The 12,756-nt window shown below is 44.4% G+C and overlaps 1 protein-coding gene across 3 annotated transcripts in view; it reads left to right on the forward strand.

Annotated features, from left to right (window-relative positions):
- baiap2b (BAR/IMD domain containing adaptor protein 2b) overlaps nt 1-12,756 on the forward strand; it is a 92,641-nt gene that overhangs the window by 73,711 nt on the left and 6,174 nt on the right. For all 3 annotated transcript variants that reach the window (XM_080456011.1, XM_080456012.1, XM_080456013.1), the window contains 6 exons: nt 5,013-5,165; nt 8,199-8,426; nt 9,770-9,965; nt 10,557-10,758; nt 11,851-11,931; nt 12,527-12,695. In XM_080456011.1, coding sequence (XP_080312137.1) covers nt 5,013-5,165; nt 8,199-8,426; nt 9,770-9,965; nt 10,557-10,758; nt 11,851-11,931; nt 12,527-12,695 — 1,029 coding nt within the window. The remainder of the gene's footprint in view (nt 1-5,012; nt 5,166-8,198; nt 8,427-9,769; nt 9,966-10,556; nt 10,759-11,850; nt 11,932-12,526; nt 12,696-12,756) is intronic.

Raw genomic sequence — 12,756 nt, forward strand, 5'->3', positions numbered from 1 at the left:
GCTGAACCCCTAATTGCTCCCGATGAGCAGATTGGTGCCTTGCATGGTTTCCTCCACCATCGGTGTGGGTGAATGTAATGCACAATCTATGTAAAGCGCTTAGGATAAAAGTGCTATATAAATGCACCATTTACCATTTATATATATATACATGCATGCATACATACATACATGCACGCATACTGTATACACACACGCACATGCATCCTCTGTACATCTCTATGTCTCCTTATAAGGACATGTTTAAAGCGCACACTCACGCATATCCACAGATACACACTCACTCACACACACACACACACACACACACACACACACACACACACACACACACACACACACACACACACACACACACACACACACACACACACATACACACACACACCCAACACACATTATATACACATATGCAAGTGAATGCACATCAATGTTATTTCCACATATAAAAGCCGTGGTCAGACAAAGAGGCCCTATTCTTCGCGCCAATCACATCATGAAACAGTGCCAGATTGAACCTGTGACTTTAAAAAAAAAAATGACTAAAGAAGATTTACTGACTGAGTCCCACATTTTTTCCCATCCTGCAAACACCCAATTACAAAACATTTCACCACACTCCATCATTTTGTAGTGTCCATGAGAAGGGAGAGGATATTCGCAGATGGAGTAAGAGCAAGAGAAACGGGTCAAATAATCAAACGATATATACATAGTACATACAGTTACAGTACAGCTAGCACATGTAGTAGCAGGTATGTACATGATGTTTAGAATATTGTCTAACAATGTCTAAATACTGCTGTGCTGTTGGGCTCTCTTATAAAACTCTTGTTATAACGATGCTGTTTCTCAGCATATGGCCCAAAGTGTGTCAAAAGATGTTGTCCAACTTGCACAATGTCAGGTTTATTCACTCCAGTGAGATGCACGTGACTTGAAGAGCTGCCGGACTAGATGCACATGCAGTGCAATATATATTTTCTGCATGTCAGCTTGTGATCCGTACATTTCGGAGCCAGAGGCTATTTACATTCAGCAGGCGTTGTGGTGTGTGTGGCGACATCAGGAATCCCAGGGGGGCGGGAGACAAGACTTGTTTGACAGCTTCTGCTATCTGGCTCAGTATTGCCATGTCTGCTTAATATATGCGACTTCGGGCTTGTTTTTCTGTAACGTTGCTTGTAAATATTGGTTATTAGCAGGTTGCGTTTTTTTGGGCTTGTTTCTAAAGAGTGCAGTTGCTTATTTGAGCTTGTTTCCTAATGTTGTTTAAACCAGTGGTTCTCAACCATTTTCATGTCAAGCCAGATTTGTGTTCCAAACATATTCCACATTTTGTCACTTTTTTCCAGAATTGTTTTGAAAATAGCAGATCTACATGCTCACAACACGTCTCGCTATTTTCAAATGACCGATGTATAGGTTTAGAATGCTCATGTGGCCTGTAGTCGCTTCTTTTGGGCTTGTTTTCATAGACCTGGTTGCTTATTTCTCTCACAAAATCTGTCAACCAGCGATCTGGCTGTGTATCCATAGAGGGTCTTTTGTTAGCATGTCAGTTTGTAGGGTGTGTCCAGGGCGGGGGCCTATGTGTTAATGAGGAATTTACCGGCAGCCAAAAATACCCCGCCCACAGAATGAAAACAAAACACACAAATGTACAGCAGAGCAGGACATTCTATTGATTGACTCCGAACTCACTGTCATTTACACAGCCTCAGCAGAGAACTGATAAACACAAACATCACATACTGTACATACACGCATAGGCTACACACTAACATTAAGTCTTAATTTAACCATTTAAACCCTATACTTAGTTGACAGATCCTCAGTCTTAATTTAACCATTTAAACCCTTTAGTTGACCGGGGGTCCCCCAAGGCTCTATACTAGGTCCGCTAGTATCTCCCTTTACACCATTATCTCCTCATTGATAATAGCCGATCTACAGACTCGTAGATCTGGATTTTTTTGCTGAATGTTTGCCCCTAGAATAGGGACGCTAATAGTAAATCTGAAAGTGTGGAAATGTAAACAACCAAATGGATCCATGAGGTTGAGTTACAAATGGACAAATTCTCTTTCCCCTCGTCCATATCCAGTCTCTGTATATTGACACCTTGTTCATGGTGGCCTGCCTTACAGCATGCTGCTCTAGCTCTACTTGACCCGGCTTCCTGCAGTGAAAATAATCACCTGTGTGTTTTCGCACGCCACCTGATCCCCCGTCGCTTCCTGAGGGATTCAGAGCGAGACTGAGATCTTCAACCACACACTTGTTATTCAGCATTTGGACAGAAGAACCGCCGTGCCAACGTACGCGTCTGTCGTTTGTGTAGGATGATTTATATACTTCGTCATGCGATGGTGTCGAAGCCAAAAATAGCCGGTCTATAAGCTCACAAGACGTGTGGATGCAACGTGTTGTGAGCTTGTAGGTCTGCTGTTTTCGGTGTGTAACACCATTGTACAGAAGTGCATAGATTAGACAGGTGCCCGTTGGTCAGTTCCCGAGATAAATTACCAGATTTTGAAAATGGAGTCTCTGCTCCTTATTTTGGATTTGACGTCAGCGTTGTTGGCCCCTCCTCAATGAGGATGGAGTGTTTGACCCCGTGACAATAGAGATGAGATAAATAGAGATGATACATGGAAGCTTTCTAACTCACTGATCACCATGGCAGTAAGACATCTGACGTGTGGCACTGTGGCGCCGCCATGTGGCAGATGTCTTTTGTCCCGCACTTATGCTTGTGTTGGAATTCAACAGACGCTGGAATGGAATGACTGCCACCAATTTAGAGATGTTGATTTAAGCATTTTTGCCAAAGCCGCATGTGTATTATCAAGCGGTAATTGTCCTTTGGCTTTCTGTAATCAGTGTGTACACAAAGATGAAATTCATGTGTTTTCTTTGCCTTTTTTCTTTTGTCTTTATTCCTGTCATTGCTGAGCCATTAGGCTTGTTACAGAGGCATGAACTACAGGCAGCTAGTTGAAGGGTGTCATTAGCAAAAGCCAGTGTGTGGGGGGGGGGGGGGTAAGAGAGAGAGAGAGAGAGAGAGAGAGAGAGAGAGAGAGAGAGAGAGAGAGAGAGGTTTAAAGGAAGCAAAATAACAAACTAAAGGGGGGGGGGGGTAGAGCTAGAACAGTCAGTGTGATTAAGACCACCTCCAATGTCAGGCCATGAAGAGGAACTCTCCAGGGTGGTAGTGTGGAGAGCAGGAAAAAATGAGTCTGTAATTTATAGTAAATACCTGCTCCCATTGTTGTGTAATGAGTTCTGTAATGGCACAGTGTGTATCTTAACAGTAACCACAGCTGATGCCAAAAAATTACTTCAGAGGATTACTGTACTGCAGGCCTATGTGTGTGTTTTCATTGGTGAATGTGGGTCAGGTATTCCACAGGGATCTCGACGCCTTCACCTACACGTGCGTGCGTGCGTGCGTGCGTGCGTGCGTGCGTGCGTGCGTGCGTGCGTGCGTGCGTGCGTGCGTGCGTGCGTGCGTGCGTGCGTGCGTGCGTGCGTGCGTGCGTGCGTGCGTGCGTGTGTGTGTGTGTGTGTAGGTAGACTGCATATAAAGATGAATCATGAGATCATTTACTGTGGGAACCATTTATAAATTACTAGACCTTTTCTTCTAATGTCTCCCTAAGATTGAACTCTTTAAAGAGGGCCTATTATGCAAATTTCCTGCTATTTTTATTCTGGGACTGCACTAGAGTGGCTTTGCACGACTCACATTGAGAAAAACTCCTTGACATCTGCTCATTTTGAAAGTAGAAAAAAAAAACATGGAAACCTAGCAGTCTATGATTACTTTATCATTTGTTTACCTCATTATTTGAAACTTTGAACACATCTAATATGAACATCTGACATTTTAACATTGTATATTATGACAGAGAATATGGTAAAGCATGATAGATCCCCTTTCAATTCCCAGCAGCGGTGCCTCAGGCTTGGCCGGGCGCTCCAACAAACTCATAATCGCCAGTGTTCGTGGGTGAGCAGCCGGTAGGGAGATTGTGTCCTTGTTGCTAGTGACTCCTGCTGTTTGGGAATAGCCTTTTCCACATAACGTGGCACATACAGTATACAGTGTACTGTGCTGTGCTGTGTTGTATTGCACTCAGAATTCCTGTTCTGTGTGAGCAAATTTGCTCAGCTGCTTGGTACAGAAAGTATAGCAAATGCTGAGCTTGGTTCAATTCTAAAAGCAGCCATGGTTATGTTAGGTACTGTGCGGTAGGTTACCTTGGTTTACTTTAGCCGCGGCACCGCAGTGCTTCACAGGCCAGGGTGACATCACATGTGGATCAGTGGTTCCGCTACTTTCGGGTGGACAAGACACGTATTGTGCTGTCTGTGACCTCATTCAAGGACAACGAGGATTTACTGAGCTTTGTCGATAAAGGAACAAGAGGGTGAATGAACGGCCTTAAAATATCTGATTCAGCGGGGAGGCTCAGTGGGCGCTTCAGCTAAGCTAATCTAGGATGTAGAGAAATCTTATTCATCACGTAATAGAGATTTACGATCAGACCGTGTGAGTGGCTTGACTTCCACCTCTCTAAGTTAGGGTTTTCCATCTTGATCCGCAGACACATTTTCCGAATGTGTCTGGCTCTGAGTGAATCATTTCTCTATGTCAGCAATACTCATTAACAAAGTTTGAGTCCTTTTTATATGTAAGGAAATTTAACAAAATCCACTGTTTCCAGGCTGATAATTCTGCGTAGTTCTGAAGCACAAATCCATAATTTGTCATGATCTTTTACAGATGTCCATATTCGGCAATACAAGACAGCTTTTGGCATAATTTTGGTTTGCTTCGTGCTCAGGGTAGACGTTGCCCCTAACTGAAATGTATAGCACCCGGCCTCTTCCTATATCTCACAGCCTTAACTGTCTCATAAAATATCAATTTAAGAGATTATGGGCAACATCTATCCGGCTGCCATGTGAATTCATGTTATATCCACCTCCTTCCCTCTCCCCAGTACGTGGAAGCCATCAGCAACAAACAGACCGAGCTGGAGAGCTACATCGCAGAGGGCTACAAGAACGCTCTGTCTGAGGAGAGGCGGAGGTTCTGTTTCCTGGTGGACCGCCAGTGCGCCGTGGCCAAGAACAGTAACACCTACCACAGCAAGGTGAGAGAGGACAATGGTTTTAATCATTATCATCGACACCCTCACACTCGTCCACTGCGTGCTTCTTTTGGGTTTACATTCTATTGGTAGTATGGTCTCAAGTGCCTGTTGTCTCTACATGCAGATGCAGGCAGTGGTGGAAAGTAACCAAGTACATTTACTTAAGTACTGTACTTAAGTACAATTTTGAGGTATTTGTACTTTACTTGAGTATTTCCAATTTCCAATACTTTTACTTCTACTCCACTACATCTCAGAGGCAAATATTGTACTTTTACTCCACTACATTTACTTGAAATCTTTAGTTACTAGTTACTTTTCAGATATAAACTATGATATAATAAAACAAACATTAACCACTTTAGCCCTATTTTATACATAGGCTATTTGAAAATAGCCGATCTACAAGCTCACAACGCGTCGCATCGCGATGCGTTGTGAGCTTGTAGATCTGCTATTTTCAAATATTTAGTACTTTTACTTTTGGTACTTTAAGTACATTTTGATGCCAATACTTTTGTACTTTTACTCAAGTAATTTTTTTATTCTGGACTTTTACTTGTAACAGAGTATTTTTATATTGCAGTATTGGTACTTTTACTTAAGTAAAGAATTTGAGTACTTTTTCCACCACTGGATGCAGGTATTAATGCATTGCATCCACGCAGTACATGCATGTATTCATGCATTGCATCCAGGCGGTAGCTGCAGAGGATATACTATCGTGACTCGGCTGCTGACATTGTCTCCAGAAACCGTTCATCAGCAGCTTTGTGTTACCTAAGAACTGTCTGTGTCGATGAGACGTGCTTGTGCCCGAGCAGCGAGCACGGTAGCTGAACTGGGAGCAGAAAGGCACGTGATGAGGGAATATGAAGGGAGGTGGAGGGCGAGTGGGCGGTGAGCGGAGACAAGTAAGGGGAGAACAGGAGAGTGGCCTACTTCTACAAGAACACTGCAGAGCCACCACTGGGCTGTGTGTGTGTCTACTTTCTCTCACACTCACGCTGTTTGCCATAGTCACTTCCCTTTGCTCCATCTCAGTGGTGGATTAATGGTGTTGTTGCTGCTGTGCCGTTAGCATAAGAATATTGAGAGGAAAGACCACTGTGATTGATCAGAGGGCAAGGAAATTTGGACGGACCGAGTGAATAGTGAAAGGCAACACTGGATGAGTAAATCACTCTTGTGTGCACCCAGGGCCAACTGGGAATTAGTCATTCATTCACTACCCTAACTAACAGCCAGAAAGACTGAGGAGATAACACACGCACACACAAACGTACACGTACACGCACAGGTGCACGAGCGCGCACACACACACACACACACACACACACACGCACACGCACACACACACACACACACACACACACACACACACACACACACACACACACACACACACACACACACACACACACACACACAGATGGCTGTCACCGACACCAACCATGCCGATCAGTGAAACACTCCCTGGCTCCATGCCATATGTCTGCTTAATACTTACTTCTGCAAAATGCTCACTGGTTTGTGGTGTGGAATTATAAAACATTTGCTTCTGTTAACATGGTAACCATTAGTGTCTGGATTACAACAGAAAAACATGGTCTCAAATTAGAATTTAAAATCTCAGCACTATGTCATTATGTTAGCAGACTTTTTAATAATGTAATGATTTTAATATAATATCTTAAACATTATATGCTAATATCAAGTGCTAAGTGTCCAGACATGACTAGGACCAGTAGAAATTGAAAAATTATTCAGAACAAGGAATGTGTTTATACAGTAGCATGTCCAACAATGTGCATCATGGACATTCAGGTCTCATAGACCAGTGGTTCTCAAACCCTTTCATCTCAAGGACCCCACACATATGTATTTGGCTGCGAACCCCCATCTGAAATGTTTTTTTGTGCCAGGGACCCCCATACAAGATTTGTGTTAAAATGTTTTTAAAATATTCTAAAATGTTCTATATATATATTTTTTAATAGCAGATCTATAAGTTCACAACGTGTTGCATCATAGACTATACATACAACAGGAGATCACACAATATCCACGTGTCTCCCTGTCGGCCTATGGTAACTCCTTGTTCATTAGCCACTTTTCAACCTGGAATCCCTAATTTGGGCATGTCATTATAGTAAAAAATGACCAAATCTTTCAAATATAACTAAAATAGTGTTGCGATGCGTTGTAAGTGTAGATTGGCTATTATTTATTTTTTTTGCCATGTGACACATCATATGACAAAAAAATATAAAATATAAAAATAGAGCTTCATGACAGGTGCGCATTCGTATGGTTTTGCTATTTGTATGCTAATTCGGCTGATCCTTCCACCCACACACCCGGACACCTGCTCTCTCCGGGAGCCCACGCACAGGGAACACACAACTCTGGAGTCACTCAGACAGAGACGTGTGTTTTTTAAACTATACCTGCTTGAAAGAGAAAAGTTTTGAGCTATACGGTATCTCCTCACCGTTCTTCCTCCAGCAAGAGTTTTGTTTTTTTGTTTCTTCAACTGCCTCCTCCTCCTCCTCACTCGCTCGCTCGATGATGAATGCAAATGAGGCGTGGTTTTACGTAACCCCACTTGGGATTCCAAGTGCTCTGCTGTATAATGTATGGAGGAATTGCAAGTCAGCCCTTCAAATGCCCGCGGAGAGGCTCTGCATCCCATGAGTGTACTCATCCCTGTCTCTCCTTTCTCTCTCTCTGTCTGACTCTCTGTCTCTCGCTCTCTCTCGCTCTCTCTCTCTCTCTCTCTCTGACACCGCTTCATCTCTGTCCATTCGTCTTCTTCCCTCTGATGCCTGTATTTTTTTCTCCATCCTTTCCCCTTCTCTCTGCTCTTCCCTTGCCTCTCCGTCTCACGCTTCCTCACCCTCCACATCTCGCTCTTCCTCACCCTTTCATCTCGCTCTTCCTCACCCTCCACATCTCGCTCTTCCTCACCCTTTCATCTCGCCCTTCCTCACCCTTTCATCTCACTCTTCCTCACCCCCTACATGTGTTCAGGGGAAGGAGCTTCTATCCCAGAAGATCCCAGCATGGCAGCAGTCGTGCGCTGAGCCCAATAAGCTTCCCGATCGCGCCATGCTTTTGGCCCAGCAGATGGGTCAGGGGCCTGGTGCCCACCACCACACAGGCTCCAAGGTCATCTCTGAACCCATCCCTGGCGCAAAACCCCTGCCGGTCCCCCCAGAGCTGGCTGCCCTCATGGCTAGCAGTGGCATGGCACAACAGGTTGGTTCCAGCTGCTTCCTGTTCTCATGCAATGCAGATCCCTGGCGCAGGGTGTTATGTAGGCGTTTCTTTTTGTTCCACTCTGCTTTTTGTTTGTTTGGAAAAGAGGGGATTGAATGATTGACATCCGCCGCTTAATAATGCTTCGTTCGGTTTATGTTGTGTTTATGAGTGTTTTCCTCAAACTGGTTGATTAGCCTAATACACCAGGGATTATCCAGGGATTCTTTTTCCCGAATGCTTTGAAGAGCTGTTGTGATGGAGGCCGGCATTTGCGCGTGTGTGTGTGCGTGCGTGCGTGTGTGTGTGAAGTGTGCTTCAGATCTCTGTTGGGGTGCAAAGATCTATGACAAATACACACATAGACACACAAGAGTGAGAATGATGTATTCCGTGCCTATAACAATGCCTTTAATTAGGATTTTGGAGTGTGTTGTTGGGCAGTGAATGCCCCCCACTCTGCCCTTGGATGTTTCCGTTGCATCGTCATGACAGCTCTCAAAGCATCCTCAGAAACCCTCAGCGATGCAAATGACATCGTTAGTGGGCCATGCTAATTAGCTTGTCGCGTACAAGCAGCGGAACTGCTACCCTAGAAAGGGAAACTGAATAAATACTCAACATTCACATAAAAGTGTATGGCCTGAGCTTCTAATTAAACACTTTTTAACCCATGGTGCATGTAACTTGGTGGTGTGTGCTCCCAAAGAAAAACTCCCAAAGAATCTGATCCTCCAAGTAATCATCGAATGAATCATGGAACTTGGACGATGAGATTCAAGACACGATGGTGAGATACCTTCATCACCAACTTGACACTGGGCACCATACTCCCTTGGGTTCTCAGCAATACATACTGTATGTCAAGATTGTCAAAATCGATCGGTCAAGGACAGACAGACAGATACACATGCAGAGATTCAGCGAATTAATAGATAGATGCCTAATGTATAGTCATGTATAGCCAAACATATCAGATCTACAAGCTCACAACGCATTGCGATGCGTTGTGAGCTTGTAGATCGGCTATTCTATGAATCAGTCTTTAGCTGATCTGATCATTAATCAGCCTTTCCTGACCCACATCCACTTTCCAACTTGCACATTGTCACTGATGGGCTGCAGGACCATTACATAACAGCCTTGGTGATGCGAGAGAGAGAGAGGGGAGGGAGAGAAAAAGAGACGAGGGGAGGAAGAGGGGGATAGAGAGAGGAAGAGTGAGAGGGGGAGGGAGGGAGGGAGAGGGAGAGCGGGAGGGAGAGAGGGAGAGACAAAGGAGTGAGGGCAAGCAAGAAACCATCTCTCAAGTGCTATGCAAATTCCTTCACCCATTTGCACAGAGGCTAATGGGCGGGGCCGATGGAGGGATGCCGCTGATGAACGGCGCGGCCCATGGAGAAGACTACCAGCACTGGATGGAGAGCAAGGCTGCTCAGGGCAAGGCCTCGCCACAGACCCAACGGCAGGGGGGGGAAGTGTACTCAAACACCCTGCCCGTCCGCAAGGTCGCCCCCGTCAAGAGCAAGACCACACTGAGTAAGGAGGATGGGTGCAGAAGATGTCACACCGCACACTTAAGTGTAGTTTATACTTTGTCACATGACCTACACTAAGAAGTGACGTATTTTGGACTAAAAAACGGCCATAGCAAGCGGGAATTAGAGGAGGTGGGATATTTAAAAGTAGGAGAAAGTAGGAGGTAATGTAGGTGAAATGGGACACAGCAATGGAAACATTCGAAATCTCTTGTAGGAGAGTATTTATCACTTGTCAGTCAGTTTGTCTGACTGTATGTCCCAGGGGTAACTCTGATTTGGATCAAGCTTGGCAGATACATTTATTTATTCTAAAATATGTCAGTGGTCAAAGTTTAACCTTTTCACCCATGACCAGATACACAAGCTTACGGCGTGTCACTTTGTGCTGCGCTGCGAGCTTGTACATCTGCTACTTTTGAACATTTTAGAAAAATCTTGAAAGTGTGAGAACTATTGATTTAGAAAGCATTTGTAGAATCGGTCTCAGGTCGAGGGGGTCCATGAAATGTAAAGATTTGAGAACCACTGGTCCATAACATGGTCTCCCTTTCTCTTTCCCGTTGTCTGCGGTTCCTCCGTCCCCCTCCAGCGGAGACGCGCACGCTGCCCAGGTCCAGCTCCATGGCGGCGGGGCTGGAGAGGAACGGGAGGACCCGCGTCCAGGCCATCTTCTCCCACGCGGCCGGTGACAACAGCACCCTGCTCAGCTTCTGTGATGGCGACGTCATCACCCTGCTGGTGCCCGAGGCCCGCGACGGCTGGCACTACGGCGAGAACGAGAAGAACAGAATGTGAGCAAGAGCACACTGCAGTGTGAATTTCGTCGACTAAAACTAAGACGAAAAATGTTCGTCGACCTTTTTTCACTGACGAAAAACTAAATAAAAACTAAGGTATGATGACTAAACCTTAGAATAAATATATTGACAATTTCATCATCAAATGAAAATGAGAAATGTTAGGGAGGGACTAGTGGAGAAGAACTAAAAGACAAGTGATTTTATTTTTGGTTGGTCGCTCGGAAAATAGCCGATCTACAAGCTCACAACGCGTCGTGCTGTGACGCGTTGTGAGCTTGTAGAACGCGTTGTGAGCTTGTAGATCGGATATTTTCAGCATGCAACCAAGTGTAAAATCAGGCATTACGATGCCATCAAGGCCTGCCAACATATTTTTTTTGTCGACAAAATAAACTAGATTCAGTTCTTATATTCAGTCGACTAAAACTATAATTTAGACACGCCCATATATGCACGTGGATGGATGCGCACATAGGCCACATGGGGGTTCCAGGGGGGTTCCAGGGGGTCCCCAGCTAAATGATTGATAGTCAGGCACCAAATGGAACGTTACGGGTCTGTACTGTAACTGTCATGAGTTAATTCTCTCGAGGATTTTACAGTGTAGATTGGGGTCCCACTCCGTCCCAGAGATAATAAATTGTTTCAATTCAGTGGTTCTCAACCTTTTCTAGATCAGGTTTGTCATATAGGTGGCCTGAATAATCAGTGAACATAATCACAAATGTTTAACAGCGTCCGTATTTGATTGGCCAACAAATGTCACAGAAAATGTTGCAAACATGACATCCGGATTTGAGTGACCAAGCTTTGTGTGACTTATTGCTCTGATCGGTGCTACTAGATTTTCAAGCTAAATGTTTCCAAAAAATATATATATTATATTTTCAAAAATAGATCTATATAAGCTCACAACATGGCACAACACATTGTTGTACAACACATACCAAAAACAGCTGATATACAAGTTCACAAATTATATAGTAATAACTATTAAGTGGCTTATTGTCTCTCTGGGGTTCGAAAGCGTTTTGTTGTTAATTATGATGCATGGCTAACGTGCGTCTCTTCTGCCTCTGCCAGGCGTGGCTGGTTTCCTTTCTCCTACACACGGCTCATCTCCGATGGTGACGGCGACTCCATGAGACAGCTTCGAGTGCACAAGTATGTGTTCCTCAGTCGCACCACAGAGCTGAGATTTCAGCCACACCTTTTACTACTACACACTGTCCAGCTATGTAGACTATGAGGCAGCAGATGTAGAAATAAAGCAGGCTGAGCATAACTACTGTGTAAAGCATAACTTTACACAGTCAAAATCCACAGTGTTCAATCTGTTCATTTAATTCGGATAGGGTACATTTTTATATTCATGTTAAATTTACACTGTGCATTTTACCGTATACAATTACGAATAAAACAGATACAGCATCATGGATGTAAGACACAATAAATAAAAGACATGACACTAAAACGAGAGCAATAAAGCAAAGAGAAACAACAAGAGTGTCAATTAATTCAAAGCAATTCTGTAAAATGGGTTTTGGGAAGTGATTTAAAAGATGATAACGATTTTGTCATACTAATAGCTGCATCAAACCAAATTCCTAACATGTTTACATGTCATGGCAATAAAGTCTTCTGATTCTTCTGATTCTGATTCTGACACCGTAAAGTATGGTCTAAATTAAACTCTGGTGTCTGTGTGCGTGTGCGTGTGCGTGTGTGTGCGTTTGTGTGTGTGCGTACGTGTGCATAGCCTCCACCATGGGAAGAGCAGCAGTACAGGAAACCTCCTGGAGAAAGAAGACATGGCTCATCCTGTCCCCGACTATGGCATGCACTCCCGCATGGCGGCACAGAGCGTTGCGTTGGCACACAGCAGACCACAACGTCCCTACAGCGTGGCAGGGCCAGGCTTCTCACAGGTGGGGGTCGGTGCAAACGCACACACACACACACACACGCACATCCACAGCATATTTTCCG

This window comes from Gymnoscopelus braueri (genome assembly GCF_963280865.1).
Source record: "Gymnoscopelus braueri genome assembly, chromosome: 17".
Lineage (NCBI taxonomy): Eukaryota > Metazoa > Chordata > Actinopteri > Myctophiformes > Myctophidae > Gymnoscopelus > Gymnoscopelus braueri.